The sequence below is a fragment of the Martes martes genome, assembly GCF_963455335.1.
Source record: "Martes martes genome assembly, chromosome: 13".
NCBI lineage: Eukaryota > Metazoa > Chordata > Mammalia > Carnivora > Mustelidae > Martes > Martes martes.
This window is the reverse complement of record NC_137901.1, coordinates 30,203,475-30,229,982: the sequence shown is the minus strand read 5'-3', so window position 1 is coordinate 30,229,982 and position 26,508 is coordinate 30,203,475. Positions and strand designations below refer to the sequence as shown.

The 26,508-nt window shown below is 35.7% G+C and overlaps 1 protein-coding gene across 1 annotated transcript in view; it reads right to left on the bottom strand.

The window, feature by feature from the left end:
- RIT2 (Ras like without CAAX 2) overlaps window positions 1-26,508 on the bottom strand; it is a gene marked incomplete at both ends in the record, with an annotated part of 376,588 nt that overhangs the window by 174,930 nt on the left and 175,150 nt on the right. The window contains one exon of the mRNA XM_080821830.1: window positions 19,385-19,576. Coding sequence (XP_080677956.1) covers window positions 19,385-19,576 — 192 coding nt within the window. The remainder of the gene's footprint in view (window positions 1-19,384; window positions 19,577-26,508) is intronic.

The window sequence follows — 26,508 nt, the reverse complement described above, 5'->3', positions numbered from 1 at the left end:
GAGCCGCCACTACCACCACCACCACCACCACCACCACCACCACCACCAAACAAGGAAGTCCACTCCAAGACACATGGTAATTAAAATGGCAAAAAGTATCGAAATGGAATTTTAAAAGCATAGCCAAGAACAAAACAGTTATATACAAAGGAAATCCTATAGGCTATTAGCTGATTATTTTAGCAGAAATTTTGCAGGCCAATAGAGAGTGGCATGACATATTCAAATGCTGGGGGGAGAAAAACAGCAACAAAGGATATTTTATCCAACAAGGTTATCATTCGTAATAGAAGCAGAAATAATTTCTCGGACAAACAAAAACTAAAGGAGTTCACGACCACTAAACCAGTTCTGCAAGAAATGTTAAAGGGGACTCTTTCAGTGGAAAGAAAAGACCATAGTAGGAGTAAGAAAAGTAGAAAGCACAAAAGCAGTAAAATTAATTTTATCCATAGGGGTGCATGGGTGGCTTAGCTGCTTGAGCGTCTGACTTTATTTCAGCTCAGGTCACGATCTCAGGGTCTTGGGATTGGACCCCATGTCTGCTTGAGATTCTCTTCCTCTCTCTCCCTCAGTCCCTCCCCTTCCACTCTCTTTCTCAGATACATAAATAAATTTTAAAAATTAGTCAAAGGATTCACAAATAAAAGAAAGTATGACACCATATACCTAAAACATTGGTGAAAGAGGAGTAAAGAATGGGTTCAACCTTAAGTGCCCATCAGCTTAAAATAGACTGATATATGCACACAATTCATATACAAACCTAATGTTAAACACAAATCAAAACTGGAACAGATATGCAAGAAATAAAGGGAAAAGAAGCCAAGTATATCACTAAAGAAAGCCAGCAAATTGTGACAGAAGAGAGCAAGAGAAGAAACTAGCAGAGAACTACAAATCAACCATTAAACAAGTAATAAAATGGAAATAACTATATGCTTATCAGTAATTACTTTGAATATAAATGGACAAAAGGTACCAAAGATATAGGGTGACAGGATGGGTAAAAAAGCAAAACCCATCAATAGGCTGCTTACAAGAGATTCATTTCAGACCTAAAGACACATGCAAATTTAAAGCTGAGGTTTGGAAAAAATATTTGTCATAAAATGGAAGTGAAAAGAAAGTCAGTCTAATAATACTTATAATAGACAAAATGGACTTTAAAATAAAGATTGTAACAAGGAACAAAGAAAGACACTATATAATCATAAAGGGAACAACCTACAAGAACATATAACAATTGTAAATACTTATGCATCCAACCTGGGAGCACCCAAATACATAAAGCAGCCAATAACAAACATAATCAATAGCAATACATTATTAGTAGAGATTTTAACACTCTACTTACATCAATGGATACATCATCTAAACAGAAAATCAACAAGTAAGCAACGGCTTTGAATGACACTTTGGACAAAATACATCTAACAGATATTTTTCAGCATATCCCATCCTAAAACAATAGCATAAACATTTTTTTAAAGTGCAATGGAATTTTCCAGATCACATGAGTTCACAAAAAAAGTCTCAACAAATTGAAAAATATTGAACTCATACCATACATCTTTTCCAACCACAACACTATGAAACTAGTAATCAACCACAATAAAAATACTGGAAGTGCACATATACCTGCTATTAACAATGAATGGATCAACCAGGAAGTTAGAGGAAATGAAAAAGTTGCATGGAGACAAATGAAAACAAAAACACATTGGTCTAAAATCTTTTGGATGCAGCAAAAGCTGTTTTAATAAGGAAGTTATAGAATTACAGACCTGCCTCAAAAGGAAAGAAAAACCTCAAACAACCCAACCTTATTCCTAAAGGAACTTAAAAAAAAAAAAAAAAAAGACAAACAAACCCCAGACAAGTAGAAGGAAGGAAATAATAAAGACTAGAACAGAAATAAATGAAATAGAAACAAACAAACAAACAAAAAAACAACAGATCAATGAAGCCAGGATTTGGTTCTTTGAAAAGAACACCAAAATTGACAAAACTTTAACCAGACTCATCAAACAAACAAAAACAAAAACAAAACAAATAAAACAGAGGACACAAACAAACCCACAAATGAAAGAGGAGAAATACCTGACACACATAAATTTTGTATTTGTAAGCATTATAAGAGAATATGAGAAATTATATGCCAACAGTTTAGACAATCTAGGATAGATAAATGCCTAGAAACCTATAATTTACCAATACCGAAGCAGGAAGAAATAGAAAACTTGAACAGACCAGTGACCAGCAATGAAATTGAACCTATAATCAAACAACTCCCAACAAACAAAAATCCAGGACCAGATGGCTTCACAGATGAATTTTACCAAATATTAAAGACTTCATACCTATTCTCCAACAATTCCAAAAAACAAAAGAGGAAGGAAAACTTCCAAGTTCATTCTATGAGGCCAGCATTACCCCAACACCAAAACCAAATAAAGGTCTTCCAAAAGAGAGAAGTACAGGCCAATATCTCTGATGAACATAGATACAAAATTCCTCAACAAAATATTAGCAAACCCAATCCAATAACACATTAAAAAAATCATTCATCATGATCAAATGAGACTGATTCCGAGAATGCAAGGGTGGTGGTTAAATATATATAAATCAATCGATGTGATACATCAACAAAGGTAAAAAACCATGTGGTCATTTCAATAGATGCACAAAAAACATTGGACAAAAGTACAATATCCATTCATGTTAAAAACCCTCAACCAAGTAGATTTAGTGAAAACATAACATAATAAAGAAAACATATGAAAAACCCATAGCAAACACCCTACAATGGAGAAAACTGAGAGCTTTTCCCCTAAGGTCAGGAATAAGACAAAGATGACCACTCTTACCTACTTTTATTCAAGATAGTACTGGAAGTCCTGGTCAATGCAATCAGACAACAAAAACAAATAAAATGTAACCAATTAGGTAAGGTAGAAGTAAAACTTTCAACTATTTGCAGAAGACCTGATACTATATATAGAAAACCTAAAAGACTCTGCCAAAAATCTATTTGAACTGATAAATGAATTCATAAGGTTAGAGGATACAAAGTCAATGTACAGAAATCTGTTGCATCTCTATACACTAATAATGCAGGAACTGAAAGAGAAAATAAGAAAATAATTCCATTCACAATTGTACCAAAAATAAGAAAATACTTATAAATGAACTTAACCAAGGAGGTAAAAGACCTGTACTCTGAATATTATAAAACATTGATAAAAGAAATTGAAGACTACACAAAGAAATGTAAACATACTACATGCTCATGAATTAGAGGAACAGCTGTTGTTAAAATGCCTATACTATCCAAAGTAATCTGCAAATTGAATGCAATTCTTGTCAAAGTACCAACAATATTTTTCATAGAAGTAGAACAAGCAATCCTAAAATACATATTGAACCACAAAATACCCCAAATAGCCAAAACAATCTTGAAAAAAACAAACTGGAAGTATCAACAATCTCAGCTATCAAGATACACTACAAAGTTGTAATAATCAAAACCATATGGTACTGGCACAAAAATAGACACATAGATCAATGGAATAGAACAGAGAGCCCAGAAATAAACCCATGATTATATGGTCAATTAATCTTTGACAAAGGAGGAAAGAATATGCAATGAGAAAAAGTCTCTTCAACAAATGGTGCTGGGAATATGAGAAAGCCACATGCAAAAGAGTAAAACTGGACTACTTTCTCAAACTGTACACACCCCCCCCCCTTGAAATGGATTAAAGACCTAAATCTGAGACCTGAAACTATAGAACTACAAGAGGACACAGGCAGTTATTTCTCTGATATCGCCCAACATTTTTCTAGCTATGTCTCCTGAGGCAAGGGAAACAAAAGCAAAAATAAACAATTTGGACTATATCAAAATAAAATACTTCTGTTCAGCAAAGGAAACAATAAAAAAAAAAACTAAAGACAATGGGAAAATGTATTTGCAAATGACATATCTGGTAAAGGGTTAGTATTCGAAATATAGAAAGAATACACAATTCAGCAGAAAAAGCCCCAAATAATCCAATTTTAAAAAAGACATGAACACACATATCTCCAAAGAAGAGGCAGATGGTCAACAGACACATGAAAGATGCTCACATCACTCATCATCAAATCAAAACCACAATGAGATATCACCTCACACCTGTCATAATGGCTAAAATCAAAAGCACAAGAAACAAATGTTGATGAGATGTGAAGAAAAAGGAACCCTTGTGCATTGTTGGTGGGAATGCAAACTGGTGCAGCCACTAGGGAAAACAGGATTGAGGTCCCTCAAAAAATTAAGAATAGAACTACCCTATGATCCAGTAATTCTACTACCAGGTATTTACCCAAAGAATACAAAAACACTAATTCAAAAAGATATAGGCAACCCTATGTTTATTGCAGCATTATTTACAATAGCTAAATTATGGAAGCAGCCCAAATGCCCACTCATAGAAGAATGGATAAAGAAGCTGTGGTATACACACACACACACACACACACACACACACACACACACAATGGAAAATCACTCAGCCATAAAAAGAATGAAATGAAATCTTGCCATTTCAATGATATGGATGGAATGAGAAGGTATAATGCTAAGCAAAATAAGTTGGTCAGAGAAAGACCAATACCATATGATTTCACTCATTTGTGGATTTAAGAAACAAAACGAATGAATAAAGAAAAAAAGAGACAAACCAAAAAACAGATACTTAACTATAGAGAACTGATGGTCACCACAGGGGAGGTGGGTAGGGTAAATGGGATTAGTAGTACTCTTCTCCTGAGGAGCACTGAGTAATGTATAGAACTGTTGAATCACTAGATTGTATAACTGAAACTAATAAAATACTATACATTAATATTCTACACTAGAACTAACATTCTATACTAGAATTAAAATTAAAAAAAAAGTAATTTGGACCAAAGCAGGACCAAAATTTACAATGCATTTTGGTGAATTTATAAAAAGAAAGTCTTTGTTATTTTGTTGATTAAAAAAGAAGCAATCTAGAAGATTCAACATATATCCATGTGTTTTTAAGAAAATCATCTTGCATATGACACAGTCCAACAAAATTATAAGAAAAAGTGGAAAAATCTTCAGTCTTAGCATGTACCTCTTAGACCTTTCAGAATTTGATATAAAGAAAATAATTATGAAATGTATGTAATAGATTGACCAGTAATACCAGGCCCATCTTATTAAAGAAGAAATTTCTAGGCATAACTCAAAATACAACTCACAAAGGAAACCTAAAATGAAAAAAAGAAGTGTATATTGGTACATTTGTGTGTGTGTGTGTGTGTGTGTGTGTGTAAAACATAAGAATCCCATCAGACGGGACACCTGGGTGGCTCAGTTGGTTGGGCGGCTGCCTTCGGCTCGGGTCATGATCCCAGCGTCCTGGGATCGAGTCCCACATCGGGCTCCTTGCTCGACGGGGAGCCTGCTTCTCCCTCTGCCTCTGCCTGCCACTCTGTCTGCCTGTGCTCGCTTGCTCTCTAACAACAACAAAAAAAAAAACAAAAAAAAAACAAAAAAAACCCTTCAGAATATGTAAGAAACTCCTACTAATTCATATGCAAACAGTCGGTAACAAGAAAAACGTGGGCAAAGAGTAAAAAGATAATTCATGGAAGGGTACAACAAAGGTATATGAAAAAGTGTCCAACTTAACTGGTGATGAGGAGAATAAAAATCAAAGCAAAGGAATGATAAATTTTCACACTAGACTGACAGAAATCTAAAATCCAATAATTGGGATATAGAAAGAGGGTTTTTTAACATTCTCAAGATTGCATAAATTGGTGCAAAATTGGAAAACAATTTGTCAATACCCAATAAACTGAAAATTTGCATGCCTTCACGGACTTCACTTTCACTTCAAGCGGTTTCTGCTATGGCTGTTTTTGCACATGTGTTTGAGGAGATGTGCAAAGAAATGTTCATGGCAGCATTGCTAGTAATGTGAAAAACCTGGTGGAAACATTTTACAATAGGTCAATGTAAATTTCAATATATTAATTGATCAAATTATTATGCAACCATTAAAATGAGTGAACTAGGTTTATATATGTCAACATATATATCAAAATAATAACCTTGTATGAAACAAGACCCAAAGTCCATGCATAGATACATAGAAAGATAGGCAGACCTGTATACCTATATGTATGAGTATGTGTGTGTATCTCATATGATGTATTTAAATATATTCAAATTTTACAATACTCAAAATTATACCTATTATTTCTAACTACACATGGTTTGTAAATGTACAGAAACATGTATTTATGATTAGAGAGAAGATAAGATAAGGAGGTTTGCTCTAGAACTCACAGCTAGGGATAAAGAATGAGGAGGAAAAGAGGAACTTAACATTCATAAGTGACAGTTTTTCCTTTTATTAAATAAAAGTAACTGAGATAACCATATATACCCACACGTATGTATCTGCCTCTTCTAAGAGTATTTTCACTTTAAGCCTCGTTTCTCCCTTGGAATGAAAGTTTGTACTCCCCAATATTGAATAGCGAGTTTCAATACACAGGGAGAGTGTTATGTGGTTGAGAGTCGGCAGCCAGCCTGAATTCACATTACATATTCAGTTAACGCTCTGCCCATTATTAGGACTCTATTTGCCATCAGGCAAGAATGAAGTAAACTGAGTTTCCTTTTATTCTCAAAACAAAAACCAATCCATTTTCTCTCATAATGTCTCATTTTTATAGACACATATACTGAGTATACAGCAAAATAAAATTTTAAAAATGCTAAAATCATATTACATTAATGTCATTACTGCATGAATTTCTTTATAAGAAATGTCTTCTTTGATTATGTCTTTATTCCTTGATCTTTTCTATTTAAAGCAAATTTTATGAGAAAAAGATAAATCTTAATTTAAATAATAGCATGATATGCTTAAGATATTCAACGATGCTTCTGACATTATTGGTTTCTTAGAGAAAAACCATCTTCTATTCAGCCTCTCCCCTGCTGCTTCTCATGGTAATTTTAATTGCAGATCATTCTCATTTTTGTAGCATTAGTGATAGATTAGAAACAGATGACATACATCATTAATTGCTGTGTATAGAACACTGCATTTCAAAACCTGTCTTTTTTGCCCAAGATTTTGGCTGACATTAGTAAATGGCTTTGTTTCTTTTGCCTGTCTTTGTTTGAAGTTTTTCTTCTGACTTTTTAGTTTAGTAAAAACTAGTTCCCTCTTCCATTTAGTGCACAATTTGTATAGGCAGATGTACACAAAATGGATACAGTGTGTAAAGTACAAAGACACTAACAAGTACAGAGGTCAGAACAGGAAGGACACCCCAGTGTGCCCTGTTCAGTGAACAATTGGTTTCGTGTACTGATGGTTTAAAATTCAAGCCATGGGAAGTTGGCATGACAGAGGTACACAAGGGCTGTGTTTGGATGGGATCAGGCATTGGAGTTTACTCTGCAGACTAGCAGAATGATTGTATACAAAGGACGAAATTGCAAGATACATGCATATTTGGAGAAAAACAAGCACAAGGCTCCACGCAGGGACCTATCAGGGGTGTTTGACACAGGCTGGGAAGAGTCCATCATAACCCCTCTCTCACCTATAGGTGACTGACCCTGCTTTCCTTCACTTCTACCATCTACTAACCTGGCTACTGCCTCCCAAGTCCCAAGAGAGGACCAGATGGATATAGTCCAGGTTCCCACCAAGAATAACGGGCCCTCAGGGGCCAGGATCTGGTATGCATAGCTCATAGATCTTTTCAAAAATAAAACTGAATCCTGCTCATTGGTATTTAATTTATGATCGATTTAGAACAGCTAGATGTACGTACAAGGCCGACAAGCTGAACTGTCATAGCAAAGAATCCACTGGCCAGTAAAGAACATATCATTAAAATTTGAGGGTAAGCTCCCCTTCTGGCAATAGCCTACCAGGTAATTTTGAACAACCTTCCCACTGAAATAAACTAGTAGACTTGGAGGGATAGATCATGACAAAGTTCCTGATTAGATTAAATTGATATTTTTGTTTTGTTTTCAGTCTTTCTAGTTTCCTAACAGAAGTAAATGTGATAGGTCACAGTGACTAAAACACGAAGAGTAATTAAAAGAAAAAAAAGAATTTAGGTGGATAAAAAAGTGATCACATTTTTAGATAAATGTGTTTTACTTTTTCAAGGACAGAAAAGATTTACATTTTTAGTGAGATGGAATTTTAAAAGCAGAATTACTAGAATTTAAAAACACAATTAAAATGACGAACTCAGTGGATGAGTTTAAATCAAATTAGGTATAAGAGAAACAGTAAACAAAAAGAGCATTCAGAAGAAAATATCTAGAACGAAACACAGGGAGATAATTGATGGAAAATATATGAAAAAAAGGATAACTCAAAGGCGGTATAAGGTGAAAAGGACTAAAATAGGTCTAATTGAATCCTAGAAGGGAATACAAAATAAAAGTAATATTTGAAGAGGTAATGACTACGAATGCCACAAATCTGATTTTTTAAAAAAATAAGCCCTCATTCAAAAAGCACAGATTTTAACAAGTAACACTGGTCGCCAGAGAGCAAGTAAGCAAGAGAGAGAAAACCACATAGTTACACCAAAGTAAACTTCCTGAAAATTAAAGACAAAAAAGACAAATCTTAAAATCATCCGGGGTGGGAGATGTGGTACAGGAAGTGTGGTGCAGAGTACCTTCAATTAACAATTGGACCGGTATGTGATTTTTCCAACACAAAGGTTGCCAGAAGAAATGGGATTCTATCTTCAAATTGTTGAAAGAAAATGCCTGCAAATCTGGACATGCATGAACTGCCACCCAAAATCTATATTCTTATCAAGTATATATGGGACATTTACCAAAAGTGATCATATGGCATGTTAAAAATCAACACTTTACAAATTTCAAAGGACTAAAATTGTACAGAGTATATGAAAAATAGTGGAAAATCACAAGTTCCGTGAATACCTCATAAGTCACCACATGCCCAGAAATTAAGGACTGTACTTGTGAAAAACCCATGAGTCAAAGCAGAAATTACAATCAAAATTAGAAAATATTTGGAACCTAATGATAAAATAGGACATAAAAATTGAAGGGATGGCTATACCAAACCCTTGGCAGAGGGACAGTTACAACCTGCAATGCATAAATCAGAAACAAACAGATGAATGAATGAAAATCAATAAGCTAAGTATCCATCTCAAGCATTCACAAACAGAATAGTAAATACAACTCCAAAAAATTAGGAAACAGAACTAATCAAAATAAAAGCCTGACAGTTATGAAATAGGAAAACTCCAAGATAATCTAATAAAAATGGTGAGATATATAAAGGATAATATATTAAGATGTGGGTTTATTCCAGAACTATATGGTATGTTTTATAATTAAAAATTAATAAAATTCACTGTTAATAAAACAAAGCCCAAAATTGGTGCTTTGAGAAGACTAACAACATTGATAAATGCATGCCAATGCTGTTCAGTAAAAAGAGAAGCACAAATTAACACTATCAGAAATTTAAAGGGGTTATCATTTCAGTTTCTACAGACATGAAAATGATCAGAAGAACCTATTGTAACAATTTCATGCCAATAAATTTGCAAATTTGACAAAGTAGAAAAGAAGTAAAAGTAATAAATTATTCAATGGAAAAAAAAAAAACAACCCTCACTGGATGATCTGTATAGCAGAGAAGGCAAAGGATAGAACTAGTAAATTAAAGACAGATCAATACAATGTACTTAATCTGAACAGAGAGAAAAAAGACCAAAAGAAAAAAATGGAATTCTCTGAAGAATTTCAGAAGAGAAGGGATAGCCCTTTTAATAAATTTTTCTGGAGCAATTAAATATCTATCATCAAAAAACCACAAAACAACAAAGCAGAAAAAAACCCAAACACTTTATACAAAAAAATTATTCAAGATCTGAGGCACCTGGGTGGCTCAGTTGCTTAAGTGGCTGCCTTCGGCTCAGGTCATGATCCCCAGGGCCTGAGACAGAGCCCCGTGTCGGGCTCCAAGCTTAGTGGAGAGCCTGCTTCTCCCTCTGCCTGCTGTTCTGCCTACTTGTCCTCTCTGTCAAATACATATATAAAATTTTAAAATAATTCAAGATGGATTGTGCTTTTAATTGTAAAACATAAAACTTCAAGAAAAGAACACAGGTGGAAAATCTTTGGGACCTAGGACTAAGTGGTAGTCTTTGATTTGATATTAACATCATGATTTATTCAAGAAAAAGAAAAATAGACTTCATCAAAATGAAAGTTTTTCCTGCAAAAGATCCTGTTAAAAGGATGAAAAGGCAAATTCAGGCTGGGAAAAATATTTGCAAATTACGTATCTGACAAAGGTCTTGGATCTCAAGTAAACAAAGAACTCTCAAAACTTAATACTAATAAATAAATGGAATAATCTAATTATACAATAGTCAAAGGACATGCACAGACATTTCACTGAAGAGGCTATACAGATGGCAAATAAACACAGGAAAAGATGTCCAATATTATTAGTCATTGGAGAAATTCAAATTAAAACCATAATGGGATATCACTATACACCTAACAGAATGTCAAACAAAAAATAGTGATAACATCTAATGCTGGCAAGGGTGAGAAAGTAATGTAAGTACAGACACTGTGGAAAATACATTGTATCTCCTTTCAAAACTAAACATAGACCTATCATAAGACTCAGCAATTTCACTCTTGGGCCTTTATCCCAGAGAATTATAGACTTGAGTTTATGCAGGAATTTGTATATAAATGTTTACAGCAGCCTTATTTATAATAAATGAAAACTGGAAACTACCCAAATGTCTTTAAAGGGTGAATAGATAAACTGTGGTAACATCCAAACTGTTATTCAGTAATAAAAAGGAACACATTATTGATAAAAAAAAAACAACAACAAAAAACTTGGGTGTGCCTCAGGATATAGTGCTGAGTGAAAAAAAGCCAATCGCAAAAGGACGTGAAACGGATGTGTAATGGATGATTCGATGTATGTAACAATCATGAAATAAATTTTCGTGTAGAGGTGGAGAATGGACTGGTGGATGATGGTTGCCAGGAGTTAGGGATTGGGGTAAGTAGGGGATGCATGTGGTTACAAGGAGTAAAATAAAGAGTCTTATGGTAATGGTGTACAACTGGCTATATTGATTCTAGTGGTGGTTATGCAAGGTATATCGATGACAGAACTGCACAGAATTATACACATATACCCACAATCAAGTATGTGTAACTGGTGAAGTTCAGTAGGCTCTATGGATTAAACCGGTATCAATTTCCTGTTTTTGATATTTTATAGTTATGTAATATAAAAATACTGGGGTTGCTAAGAGACGAATGCACAGGGCTTCTCTACCCATTTGTTTGTAATCTCCTGTGCCTGTATAATTATTTTAAAATAAATTTAAAAGCAAGATGGTTATGTAATTTCTTAAACATATGGTTGAATGAACTTAAAGAGTTTCCAGTATGCAAACAGGAAATGTTCCTCTTTCAGAAAACAGGTTTCCTTCACTAACAGAAAGTTCACTTTAGAAACTTCGCTTTTGCTAAGACCTACGTTAGTATCTGTTTTTGCTATTGGAATGAAATCTGAAGATGATTTTCACTTTTATGGAATGCTATTTACTTCTTTGCTTTACGTCCTTCTGGCTCACGAAAGGTTTCATAGCAACACTCTCCTTGCAAATAGCAAGGAAAACCTGTATTTGTAATTCAACCTATATCAATAACATTCTTTTGGATTTACAGGATTGTCTTGATCTCTATGATACCTATACATACACCTGCAGACATACAATGTTTTGTTTTGTTTGGTTTTGCTTTTTTGGATAAAGCCAGAAGTGTGAGAATTGAAAATTATCACAAATGTCAGAGCCTGGCTGACTAGTATACCTAGGGAAGGGCACAGAAAGCTGAAATCTCAGATAGGATAAGAATTTTAAAGCTTCACATACTTGGTGTTTCTTTTTGGGCAGCTCTTTTAAGTGATTGGTTTATAAGTGATCGAAGCAATTTTGTAATCTTGGATTTCATTTCAGAGCAACAATCCGATTCCCCCATGCAGCTTTTCTTTCCTTTTTTCCTTAAAAAGAAACTTATTTCTAGACGCTTCCACTGACTTGTCAATTTTACAAATGTGGCCAATGATCCATGAAAACCAAACAATTCACTGTAACACCGTTTAAATAAGGAAGGGAAGCAAACAGTTATGTCAGTTCAAACTGAATAGACGTGACCTCTGTTCCAGTGAAACATGAAACTGCCAAACGGAATGCCACTTAGTCGTAGGTGCCCAATATATGCAGCAAAATTTAGATTTTTTTGTGACACATTTGACTGGAGAATTGGATTTAATTCATGCTATTTTCATCACTGTTCTTTTGATATAAGCATTTTTATTTTAAAATTTTTATTTTTATGTATATAGGTGTGTGTGTGTGTGTGTGTGTGTGTGTGTGTGTGTGAATGTGCATGTGCTTTTCTTTTAGGTTTCTAATATTTCATTTAAGACTTTGAAAATGTTTATAGGATCTAGATTCTCTCTTATGGAGGCTGAAGTATAAATGACCTCATGTCTTTTCATCTATATTCCTTCTGGCCCAATGGTTCTCTAGCTTGCTGCAAAATCACTCTATTTGTTCAAATAGACCTTTGTGCCTACTTCCATTTTTTTCTGATTTATGAGGACTAAGAGCCTGAGAATGTGTTTCCAACAATGTTTCTAGGTGATACAAATTCTTCTGTTTAGGGGAGTATAATTTGAGAACCACAGGTCATCCAGGATGAGTTTGTCCATCTATGGAAAAATCAGCTTTCCTGGAATGGCCAATAATCTTTTTTAAGTCTTTCTCATTTATTGCCAGTTTTTACTCAGTTTGACTTCATTCATGGTCTAATGGAAAAGAAGCACGGATTCTTCCAAAACTTTGTTCAAAATTCATTTACTTCAAGATTGCTGTTTCACATCTGAATATTAGGAAAATAATTCCAAAATTGATTTTACAAAATCTGTGCACCAAAGCCTATGTACTTTAGTTATCAGAAAACTTGCTGGGCTTTCCTCCAGTTTTAATTACTCTTCCTTTTCACACAATCCTTACATATTTCATTTACTAGCATTTAACTTGTGAAAAAACAGATTAGAAGACAGTCACCCAGAGAGTATTTAAATAATTCAGGTAAGGGATGAAGATGGTAGTACATAGTATTTATTGAATCCCTTGTTTGTCCCTAGTTTGTACTCAGCACTGTACCAGGTAAACTAGTATCTCATCTAATCTCTTATCTCATCTACCCTACCTGAAAACCTATGAAAGTGGTATTGCCCCTGTCCTACAGAAGCAGACACTGAGACAGATTTTGGAGTACCTGATATTTGTTAGAGATCATCCCTTGTGAAGGAAGGAGTAGGAAGCTGGATTGGGTTGAGGGAGAAGCTGAATGACAATGGAAGCCCAAAAGTCTTTGCCAAACCAGCATGGGGATCTGGAACAAGAATTGCTTGTCATGGTGTCCCATTGGGTTGCAATAGTTATATATTTATGTCCATACTTCCCTGGAAATGGGCAAGAATGGAAATGGGAAAAGCATAACTTCAGGCAAGGAGGATTTGTGTAGCTGGGGATGGCCCCGAAGTGCTCTACTGACTATGCCTCCTATTTCTGGTCTGGGAGGATGCAGTTCTTTGAAGGAGAATTTGGATGTTCATTGAGTTTGCCACTGATTTGTCCAAGGACACAGTGATTGTCTCAGTGAAATTTCAAACTCAGGACTATTTGATTCTTCTGAGGATATACTTCGTTATTTTCTGAAAAAATATTTGCTAAGTATATGCCTTAACCTTGTCTTGACGAGTCCACCCTGGACATTCACTGTTTTGTGTGACAATGCAACATTGACCTCAGGTGCCCCTGAACAATGTAGCAGTTTGTCTCTACATGTGAGGTCTCCAGGCCTCACTGTAATTTTGTCACCTGTCATCCTGTCAGGGTGCTGCATGAGTACAGAATCCATGAATAGTCTATTGCTTTCACTCAAGCTGCCATCATTCTTCATCTTGATAATTCAATCTCCTGACTGGTCTTTTTGCTTCCATTCTCGCCTCCCTCCAACAACTAATTGGAGAATGAAAATGCATTCATGCCGCAACTCTGCTCAAATATTTGAGGTTATTTCTCTTCCTATGTATGTATGTATAAAAAAGTGCTTGTTACCCACTGAGTACTTACTGAATATTTGGTAAATAAATTGCATGAAAAAATGGTGTTAGCAAAAACAAAACAAAAATATATGTAAGGATCAGAAAACTGATTTAGGTTCAAATTCTAGTTTCAAAACCTATTCAATATAGATAATATACATTAAACTCTAAGCATTGTTATGCTTTGTTTTCTATCTTAATTGGACTTAATACATTGGCATTTTTAATGACATGAAATAGCATATAAAGGAAATGTTATGGAAAGTATAAATAGGTCTAGATAATTGTTAAATTTAAATGTGTATCCCTATAATATTGCATCAATTATCACAACTCTTCTCCCATTAAAAAATATACCCTCATCATTTGGAAAATGTGTTGATATGGATTATCCACTCTACTGGTAAAAGATGAAGTACTACTCTTTTGTTTTTCACTTTTTAAAATTTGAGTGGTATTTGCAATTACTGCCTTACGGCATATCCAAGACCCTCTGGTACATACTTACGCTTTGTGTTTGACAAAGTGTGTCTTCAAGGCAGACCTTATGAAATTATTCTGAGGGTACTTGATATATATGTACTGGGCACGTTGGTCTTCTCAACTCCTCCTCCTTTACACTCCATGTCTCGTGCACATAGCCCCACAATTCATTTCCTCCTCTATCTACTCCTGTTGGCCCTTCCCCCAAGAATTTTCACCATTCACCTGCTCCTTCCTATCTGGTTGTGATGCTTTCTCATTCCATATCCTTCTTCCTCAAAAATGTTGCCCACATTGATCTTTCCTGGTTTTCAGCAACAATTGCACTTACTTATGGTATCATATTGTTCAATATTTAGTTCTATTGCATAATATTATGTTCTATATCACATGCCTAGATCCTTTCCGAGAAGAGAAAGTCCCTGAGAACAGAGACTGGATTTTGCTTTTTCCTTTACTGTGCCACAAAGCTGCCATCGCTTTGCAAAGATAAGCAGATGCTTGGTAGAACTCTAAATAGATGTCATTTTTCTTAACACAGCAATTTCTGATCTCTGAAGCTTTTATAGGACCCCCTCTCAGTAAAGGAATTGAGCCATTTTCATTCAATAGATAGATCACTGAAGAAGAAACGAGGAGTATTTCATGATCCCAGATCTGCATTCAGAGAGTTAGTCAGGCTGTGGAAAACAGAGTTTCAAGGCTTCAAACTGAGTATTAAGCTGCAATTAGATTGTCAACGCTGGAAGTGTTGTCATAGTCTACCTTCAGGATAAAACAGTTTGTGGTCTGCAACTGATGTAAAACTTTCCTAAACCAGTTCCCAGATCCTTGGAACTCACTCCATTCGTAGCACCATATTTACTCTACACAGCTGGTTAGGGTTTTGCAAAAACAAAAAAGCAGAAATTATTGCCTTCCACTCCTCAGTGTGACAGTAGAAGGCATAGTAGGGACAAAGACCATGCAAGCTCCGGGACCTTAATGTAGTCTGGGAATCTAAAAAGGGCTTTATAGTAGTCTGGATGAACTTTGGACAAATTTGAGAAAATAGTGCCTTTCAGTAGTTATGAGCATCATTTCCTTGTCTTTACTTTTCTTCACATTCTTCCCAAGTTCTGGCTATTACTGGCTTGTCCAACACCTCGACGACACCCCCAAAGAGCTCCAAAGAGCTAGCATTCTGCTCCTTCCTGCTGCAAGACAATGCAATTGCTTATGTTCTATCCTCTGTGGAGCACACTAAGATCCTGAATCTGATATAAACAGAATTCGAGAAAAACAACAATGGTTTGGACACCAAAAGTGAGATTTCAAATCAGAAATGCTGGACACTAGTTATGTCACTGAATCTTTAAAGCCTCCGATGACTCATAGGTAAGTAGGGTCATAAAGGAGCCTAGCTGGTGGCTGTGGTGAAGATGAAATAAAATTATGTGTGCTCGTACCTGGTATGGAGCCTTGCAATACTAAATGCATCATCAATATCAAAATGAATATTATTCTCAGAGAAAATACCCAACTTTAAACAGAACCCTTTAATATTTTTGCTTAAAGATGTCACTAATCATGAAGGACATCAGGCACTAAAAGTCATTTCTTTTTCTTGGTATAAAGGGACTCGGGATTCACTGAAATAGATTCAGAATGCAGCTACCCACTCTACCACACAAGCATGACAAGAAACAGCTCTCATCATCAGCACTTTCCCCCCACCTTTTTAAAAAAATTAACATATAATGTATTATTTGTTTCAGGGGTACAGGTCTGCGATTCATCAGCCTTACACAGTTCACAGCACTCACCATAGCACATACCCTCCCCAATGTCCATCACCCAGCCACCTCATACCTCCCATCCTCCTCTTCTCCAGCAAACCTTAGTTTGTTTCCTGAGATAAAGAGTCTCTTACGGTTTCTCTCCCTCTTGGTTTCATCTTGTTTCATTTTTCCCTCTCTTCCCTATGATCCTCTGTCTTGTTTCTCAAATTCCTCAGATCAGCATCAGCACTTTCCTTTCAGCCACTTTTCGTGAGGAGGATGAAGAGCCACCAAGTAAAAACCCTACTTCCTCTGCCTCCTAGCACTGAACATGAACACCAGCATGATTTCCTTCAGAAGCTTCCAGAGCTAAACATTTACTCTAGGACTCTTCACAAAACTCCTTTGAGCTGGAGATGATGCAGGTGTCAGCATCTTCTTGTTTTACATGAAAAAAACAGAAACAAAAACAAACTAAAACCCTAAAATGGAGACCTAACCCTTGAAGACTAACATTAAAAAAAAAAAAAAAATACACGTGATCAGGGTTTTAGTCTTAAATTTGTCACTAACAACATTATTTTATTAAAATCAATTTCTATCCATTTATTTACTTCTCAAATATCCTCATCCATCAACCACTTGCCTTACAACTACACAGGGCAGTTATAGGATTAAAATAAAGTGTGAATGGAAAGCATTTTGAAAAGGAACAACCACTCTACAATTATAGGAACAATTATTCCCATCACAAACACCACAGCCAGAGCCAAATTTGCATATCAACACTTCATTATTGGAGATGTTGGTACATGAGCAATTTTAAAAAGATTGTAATTTGAGTTTTCATGGGTTTTGCACTTTCTGTGACTATCTTGTTTACTGCTTTTATCTGAAAGGAAAAGTCTGTCAAATTTGCTAAATTACTCAGCTTACTGTCATTTTTTGTATTTGTTTTAGTGATGTATATGATGCTGGAGAGTCTCATCACTGCTAATCTGCAATTACCGAGGCTAAGACAGGGGTCCCATTGAAAACCTTCCCCTAGGGAAGGGGAAGCAGGACCAGGATAACGAGGGAAAAGCAAATGCCAGCCAGTGCTGGAATCATGGGGAGCAATCATTCTGGAGACATGATACACTTTTGCCTGAAGAAGTTTCCCTCATGTTCTCAAATCCCCTAACTTACAAGAGCCACTTGCAGCTCTTGACCGGCCTTCAATTAAAGGCTTATGTTCTTGAGGAATTCTGAGAAATGCAATAAAGGTGGTCATGTAATCACTGATGGTATACTTCCATCTAAGGGTGCTCCCTCAGGTAACTTCCCAGAAGTCCTTAAAAAAAAAAAAAAAGCAGACTATTCCCACTCTTCAAAGGAGTATCTGAAAGTTTCACCACTAGACCTACACTTCTCTTCCTGTTTTTGTCAAATATTGCAAAATATATTCGTATTTAACTGGTGAGATAAACTTGAATTCTTATCTCATAGCCATGTAACCATTTCATACTAAACATTGCTTTGGAGAAAGAGAAACAACAAAGGAAGGGAGGAGAACAAGTACAGGGGACTCAAATATTATAGCTGCTAAAAAAAATAGTCAGCTGCCACTTTAACATGCCTAGATTTTCAAGTAAAATACAGAAAAAAAATGCCACTACAAAAATGTCCTGCACTAAATATAGAAATATGTTTCAGTAGTAAGCATAGATTTATAAGCATTGACTCTGTATGATATTTTCACTTCAAGAAAATATAAGATACATTAGATACAAAAATCCAAATATATGAAACACTTAAAATAGGAAAAAAACTGTTTTAGTGAAGATTCTTACCTTAGCAAAAGGATTTATTAGCAGGCTACTTTAAGTCTAAAAATCATTAACTGGAAACATACAAACTATTAAAATTCAGCTCAAATTTAAGGTCAATGCAAATAAAGATAAAGCATCTAAAATTAGAACTCAACCATTCAATTTAGAGAATTTGATTTATAAAAATTTGATTTGTATGCAACATCTTAGTACTTTAACATTGTACAAAGTAAGTCATGGCAATAGAATTGTGAGATGATTCATCTGGTTCCTGAACTAGGCTTTGGTCATTTAATCTCTTTAGGAGTACTAAGGAGTACAAAAAGGACTAAGGACAAATATTATTACCCTGTAAAGATGAAGCCAACACAGCTTGCCCATCAGGCCCTGATAGTGTCTGATCAGAGAAGAATTTTATATAGTAAACTACATGAAATCTGGTAATGGATCATAACCTGTGGTTTCTGCATTATCAGAAATTAGCCATGCTTTCTGCATTTTAAATTTTGTTTTTTGGAAAAATGAACTGAGGACCACAGCAGAGGCAGCTTGAAGCAGATTGATGGCATATGGAAGGCACTTCTTACTCGACCTGACAAGTGAGGCTTGTTCTGGTTCTGCAGGGTGGGAAGGGTCCTGTGAACTCTTAACGGGTAGTGGTCTTTACATGGTAGCTGGATTCCAAGAACAAGTATTTTAAGTGGTAAATGCAGAATCTGCAGAACTCTTACGGCTCAAACTCTGAATGTATACAGCTTCATCTCTACTAAACTCTACTGCCTGAAACCAATCATAGGGCCATCCCAGATCCAAGGAGACAGGAGAAACAGAATATGCCTCCTGTTGGAGTGGTGAAGACACTGTAAAGTACCATGTGAGTTGGGATACATTGTGGCAGCTGACATGATCTACCATAATTTCAAAGATATCTCAGAAAAATCACATGCATCATTTCTTTGTCATAATTCTCAATATAACCTTGGAAAGCAGCCATGCTTTACCAAGTACTACGTACCCTTGGAGTTAAGAACAAACAAAATTTGGCACTTACCTGGCGGAACTGTTCTAGGTCAATTTTGTTACCCACCAGCACCAGGGGAATTTCATAGGTGTGGCGGACTTGAAAAATTAGCTCTTTAAACTTGGCAGCTTCCTGGAATGATTGGCGGTCAGTGACAGAGTAGCAGATGATGAATCCCTCCCCACCTCGCATGTACTGCTCCCGCATGGCTGTGAACTCTGCCTGCAGGAGAAAAAGCAAAATTGTTATGTAATTTAAAACAGTGAAGCCAAGACATCAATAAAATAAAAGGTCAAAAGTAGATAAATTATGAGACGAGGTAGTTTGGGTAGAAATTTTGTAAAAGTTTATTTCTGGGCTTTGGATATAGAAAAATAGTATGAAGTCTAACTGTACCGTTATGAAATCTGAACGCTTTAAACTATTCAGAGTGTTGATCTTTAATCATAGAAAATTTGATTCAAGAGATCTTGGGGGAGATATGTTAAACAGCAGGTTAACTAATGAACTATTAGGGATTATATACATCCTTTTAATAGCTTTCTACTTAATGGTCTCGTTTTAGGAAAGGGAATCTAAATTTGTATACTTTAAACTTTAAAACCTAGAGGAACTAATTTTCTCCTCAAAAAGATGAAAAGAAACGCGAGTTTAACCTTGATTATCCCTGTGAAGGGATGAAGTTATTAGCATAGATAATCCCTGACCCAGTTATGTGCTTGGGTTTTCTAAGATCTATCTCTCTGAGGGGCATAAACAGAGGGAGCTTGACGGCTGAGTCATGGGGCACTTTCCATGTTCTGTTCACTCTTACATCTTCTTCTCTCTTTGCAGAGAACAGGATCATCTTCTGAAGGTACCAGTGTCCCAACCTGGGAGGCACTGCTGTATCAGCTTTTCATGTGGCAGTCCACCTGAACTACAATTTCTTGGCAACTCAGTATTTAGTATTGGGTCTGAGTTGCAATCTGAAACATTCCTCTTAGTCAGAAGTGTCTGTCTTCATTCACTGTTACTCTCCTGATTCCATTGTTAAAATCACAAGGGCTAGTTAGACATAAGCAAGGGGAAATATAAAACTTAGACTCTGGCCGTGGAACAAGCCATGTTAAATGATAAAAGAACACAAGAACACAGTGTGACTTGCAAATAAAGTCATCAAAGAAAGATTCACATGAGTTTGAGCTGTATTTGAAGATTTTGAGATACGAATTCTTTTCCCAGCAAGCTATTTATAAGAATTACTAAACTGTCTTCTTCAGAGTAATTGTTGAAACAAATATTAAGTTGATTTAATATGGTTTGACTATTGAGGGGTAGGAGCATTTACACAGATCCAGAAATTGTGGAAATCTGGGGTGCTTACAAATGTAGAGAGAGTAGTAAAGTTAATAGGGTATGGAGTTAGTGGATCAATCTTTTAAAACATTTCCAGTCAACACAGAATGGGTGCAAATAATATCACTGGGTTCAACCAGTCATTTTAAAGTTTTACAAACTTGAGTCCAGAACGGAAAAAAGAGAGAGAGAGAGACTTGTCCAAGAATGAACATGCAGCTAACGTCAAACTGGTTTGAATAATTTATCTTCTCTGATTCACACTATCTCAATTTACTTAGTACTAAAGTTTACCTCAATCCTAAATTTTACCATGTAAGTGCCATGTGCTAACATGGGAGGAAGAAATCCTACTGGATCTTGGTTTCTTCATCTCTAAGACCAAGTTGGCTTATAAAATTTCTGACATCCCTCCCAGTTCTGGCATTCTCTAATTCTAAAAACCGTTTACCTCAGTCACAATCCGGTAGCTGACTGTGGGCTGACTAGAGCAGTATGGATTGAATTTGCTAAATGTGGTTTCCCTGACTTATAATGACATTTTCCAAATAGAAATGGTAGAATCACTGTAGAAATATGTGATATTTAAAAAAATATGAATGGATTTATTACAACAGCACATATGATCAAAACCATAAAAGTGCAAAGTGAACAGGAGAAAATGTATTTTACGATTTACAGTTCACTGTATTTGCCAATTATGATATTAAGCATTAAAATTTATTTTTAATTGTCTATTGAAAAATAATATACACATTGCAAATATCCAAGAGGTACAGAAATATATAAAATTAATTTTATCTCCAAACCCAGTTTTCTTTTCTAAATGCATGACAGTTAATAGAAATATATACAGTATTCAGAAATAGCCTATGTACACATAAGCAAAGGCATCTACATTCCACCTTTACATACTTTTTATACTCAAATGGGCACATAATGTATGTAATTTTTACTTTTAACCTTAATTATGATTTAATATCCTTAATATACCTTGGAGATCATTCTACATAAGCACAAATAAGTATTATTTAATGCATGTACTATAATTTATGTAACTAGTTGCCTATGAAGATATTTAGAAGTCTTCCTTTTATTCCTATTATCAAGTATGTTGCAAAGCAGATTCCTAAACATCCACATTACCCAGATGTATATACTGAGAAGTAATATTGCTAGATGAGAGAAAACACACATTTTTACTTTGGAGAAATAGTGCCTATCTCACCAAAGATACCGCACCAATAACACTTTCCAGCACTATATAAGAGTACCTATTTCTCCTCATTCTCACCCATGTCACTTATCAAATTGTCCTACCTTTTATAAATTTTAGGGTAAAAAGTAGAACCTTGTTTCATCTGTATTTATATGAGATTCATATTGAGCATCTCCTATGTTTCTTATTCATTTACAAATTCTCTCCTAGTTATGGTTTTATTTTAAAAATGCAATTTTTATTCTTTGATTTGGGGCTTTAAAAAATTCTGACTGGAGACATTTCTTTCTATGTGAGACATAAGAAAAAATTCATTTGAGTACATTAAAAATAACTACATCGTAGGGAAATGACTAATAAATTTGATGAAGTCCAACACCTATTAGGAAGACGGGCTAAGTACAGGAAAGTAAAATTCATAGAGAACCATACTGGATGAATGAATGAGTGAATATCCAATTGTTCTGATTAACTAGACTCCAAGTCACCTATAAGTTGTATTAATAGATCTACCAGTCCTCTCCTCTGCTTCAAATTGAACTCTCCAGGCACGAGGTCCTAGCCTAGGTCTAGGTGAATATTTTAAAGAGTTCCTTGTCTGATCTTGCTTTGCACCTAGATTCAGGAGTATATAACTGTGTTTGTGTTCAGAAGTTGTCTTTACAATCTGAGCATAGAACCTGGGAAGCACAGTACATGACTTCTAGGTCTGTTACTCAGAATATGTCCTCTAACAAATCACCTAACCCCTCAGTGCCTCAATATCCTTCTTTGTCAGGAGGGATTAGGACACACACTTAACCCATCTTATAGGGCAGTAGAAAGGATCAAATGAAAGAACAGATGTAACAATGCTTTGATCATTTTTTAAAATACAAGACAAATTAAGCCTATTATCATCTCTGGTACAAATCCTACAGAATAGAACCTTTCACTGGGAGTATAAGCATGAAATCCTCTTCGAGCTGCATTAAAAATAAATGTAGAAGTATTTTTCAAATATGCTTAATCAGAAAATTAAGGTATAAGTTGTGGGTTTTTTTCCCCCCTCCAAATAGGAAACTGTTTCCACCAATAAAACAGACATAATTAAGCTATCCCAGTGAAAGGGGAGGATACTTCCTCTTAGCTCACCTCACCCATTCTAACTCTTGTCATAGCATATATAGCTTTCTCTTAAAGATGCACGGAAAGCTGGTGTGGCACAGAAAGTTGAGCAGAATCTGCAGCTATTATCAACTTAATAATATATGACACTGAAATCACTTTATAAGAAAAATGCTATGTTCAACATGTTGCTTCCGTCTTTATTCACCCATGAATTAAAGATCTCTGTGCTTTATGTTCTGTGTATCCTGAATGTTAATATCTTCTTCATTGGCTTCTTGCTATAAATGAAACTTGTTGGTTAATTATTCAGGAGCATGACTAGATTCCATTTGCTATCCATAAGTAGCAGAGTATCTATGAAAGAGACCTATGTGTAAAATGCTACAAACATGACCATTTCTAATACATATATTTTTAGAGAGAGAGAGGGAGGGAGCGGGGGGGCCAGGCGGCAAGAGAGAGATCCAAGACTGCACCATGCCCAACGGAGCCTCGATCTTACAACCCTGAGATCATGACCTGGGCTGAAATCAAGAGTTGGATGCTTAAACGACTAAGTCACCCAGATGCCCCTTTCTCTAAGAATTTCTAAGCTATTCTGAGTACAATGCTGTAGCTTCATCAGTTCCCTTTGATAGGTTTTATTGCATTAAAATAGGGTGAGAATACTCCTAATTGTGAACACAAAGTATTCTGATTAATCTCATATCCCAGTCTCTTGATTATCAGAGTATTTTAAGCAGACTTTCAGAAATTTAGGGACGGGACTAGCTCCCCATTGTATTCAACGAATGCCACTATGATGTATAAGTGCCACATTGTTTACAAAGTGCGCTAGTATTATGGTCAGGCCAACCCTCAAATGCTTTCTAGCACAAACACAGATATATACCACTGTCTATGGTTGCCATACTCATGACAGCCACATCTCCATACCAAACTTATGTTCCTAGTACACAGAAAGTAAATAAAAAAATAAGTCACTCATGCAGCTGACACTATGCCACGTGATCAGATGCATAAACTACCAAAAAAGTCTGGCTCTGTCCCGGTTGACCAAGCAAAAGTAGGCAGGAGGGAACAAATGAAGAGCAATGGAGTACTACATGAACTGTGGGGATTTAGAAAATGCCAAGAGCATTTTGCAGGAGGAAGGCAAAGAGGACTTGGTGAAAGAAATGGGATGTGTTATTTTTCTTAAATTTATCACCTGAAAAGGGGTCCTCAACTTTCATGCAATCTTTCTTCCAAAGATATGTATTATTACCCTTAAACCACCTTTCATGATCCAAAGTCAGCATTTGTATGGCACTTAAATATAGGAGCCTGCATTCCCGTCCAAAATTTAGTTTTTGGAGACTGTCAGAGGAACTAAACCATTGTCGTTCTTTTGTTTGCTTGTTTGTATAAAGAAGGAATTAAACAAAATGAAAATATTAAAGTGATGAAAGTGTAGGTATCATAATTTTGCAGTAATTGATGCAAAGTAGTGGTGGTTTTCCAGTCTCAAACTGAAGCCTTAAAGTAGTTGAGAATGTCCAAATAAAGTGGAAACAAAGAACTTTTACAAATGTTGGTAATAAATGGTCAAAGATGGTATCTAAAAGACCAAATATAATTAATGAATTTATACTATTTTGTAGTTTGCAGAGAACATAACCATGTCCATTATACATTTGTCTATCATTGTCTTTCAATATTTGACACTCCTGTATTTTCAGGAATGCATTAAGCCATGGACTACTGCCTAACTCATTCATCAAATACTTATTGTGCACTTATGTGACAGGCATGTTAGATTTCAGAATGGCTTAATACATATAATGAAACAATAATGAAACAAAAATATGAGTAAATGTGGAAAAGAAGAATTAGAAATTAGAACACTAAAACCAAGATAAAGTGGTTTGATCTGCAAATTTGACTCAACTTGTAGACAATCAAAGCTACACTGGGAACATGATCAATTCCATCACTCTTGTGGTCAATAACAAAAACATACTAATGTGTCAGGTGACATATGTCTCTCCCTGAGCACTTAGAGCTGAATGCAGTTTCTCTTATGAGGTTTCAAATAGGGGACAATGCCCTCAATGTCAACAGGATCTGCATTAGTAGGTTTTCTAAGGCTAAGTCCCAAATTCTGTTTTTCAACTTAAATCTTACCGAACATTTTATAGATTTACTCAATGATACTGCTGCAACACTCAAGCAGCGTAACAGAAAAGCTGTTTTGTAGAAAATACTATATATTAAGATTGTGGGTGACAGTTAAAATATTTGATATTAATGCTGGAAAAAGTAGGAAGTTCTTGATTGTATGCCTAGATACGTCACTGAAGAGTGGCTGATCCATAGTGCCTAAAATCTGGCTATAATGAAGATTACTCCTACATGTAAGGCTCTCACCTTAATGCAACTCAAAATAAATGCTGAGGTTGCCCTGCAGGTTATCTAATTCATAAGGCCCCATGCAAAAGGAAAACGTGGGAACCCTTATTCAAAAATTAAGCATCTCAAGACAGTAATAGCAGAATATTAAAGCAAGTGCAGGACCCTCCTCAGCATGGACCCCTGGGTGACTGCACAAATTCCTGGCTCGTGAAGCCAGCCTTACTGACGTAGCAGAGTCACAAAAGAACATCCAAGATTTTACAGGAGAACAATTCCAAAGAGACGGTCTCTGGGCAGGTCTCTCAGCAAAAAAGGCATTGGCAATTCTCCTCCGACACTCAGTCACTTCTGAACCTTCCTGACCCCAGCGAGGGACACAAGACTAGACGATGATAGATATGCATGGTGGCAAGAAGCATGAGATTGGGGAGAAAATGAGGGATATGTGGTAGGGGACTGAAATATGTACCTCATATGGGAAATGTTATTACTGAAAAAGACAGGAGCATGGCATATGTAGAGGGTTGGCATGCTCCTGTTGTTGAGCAAAGTCATATTCTGGAAAGCCCTGACAACCAGGTTTCAGATTTGATGTGATAGGAAAACAAGAACTCTTTTTTTTTTTTTTTTTTTTTAAGGAGTAAAGTAAACTGCAGCTCTATTTCAGTAGGATTGATCTGGCAACAAGAGCAAAGGAAAGAAAAGAAGTTAAAGACAGGAGAAAAAAAAAAAATGAAGGCTTTTACAGTAATCCTGAAGTGAATTTCCATGGGGGAAGAAATAAAAGGGGAAATACTTGAATGAGAGGTCACAAAACAGAGAAATGGAGAAAAGAGAAATATTTCTGTCATTTCAAGGGATAAAAATGAAAGACTTGATGCCTACCAGTTTGGGCATGAGAGAGAAGATATGAAAACATGCTATTGATGGTTCTGTCAATAACACCAGGCAATAGGTTGGGTTTTTGCACACGCCCTGACTCATTATTAACTCCCACATTAGATAGTGGGGAAAAAAAAGAGGAAAGCAGAGATATTAAATGATATGGCCAAAGTCCTAGAGCTGCCAATTAGGAAATCAGAGACATATCATA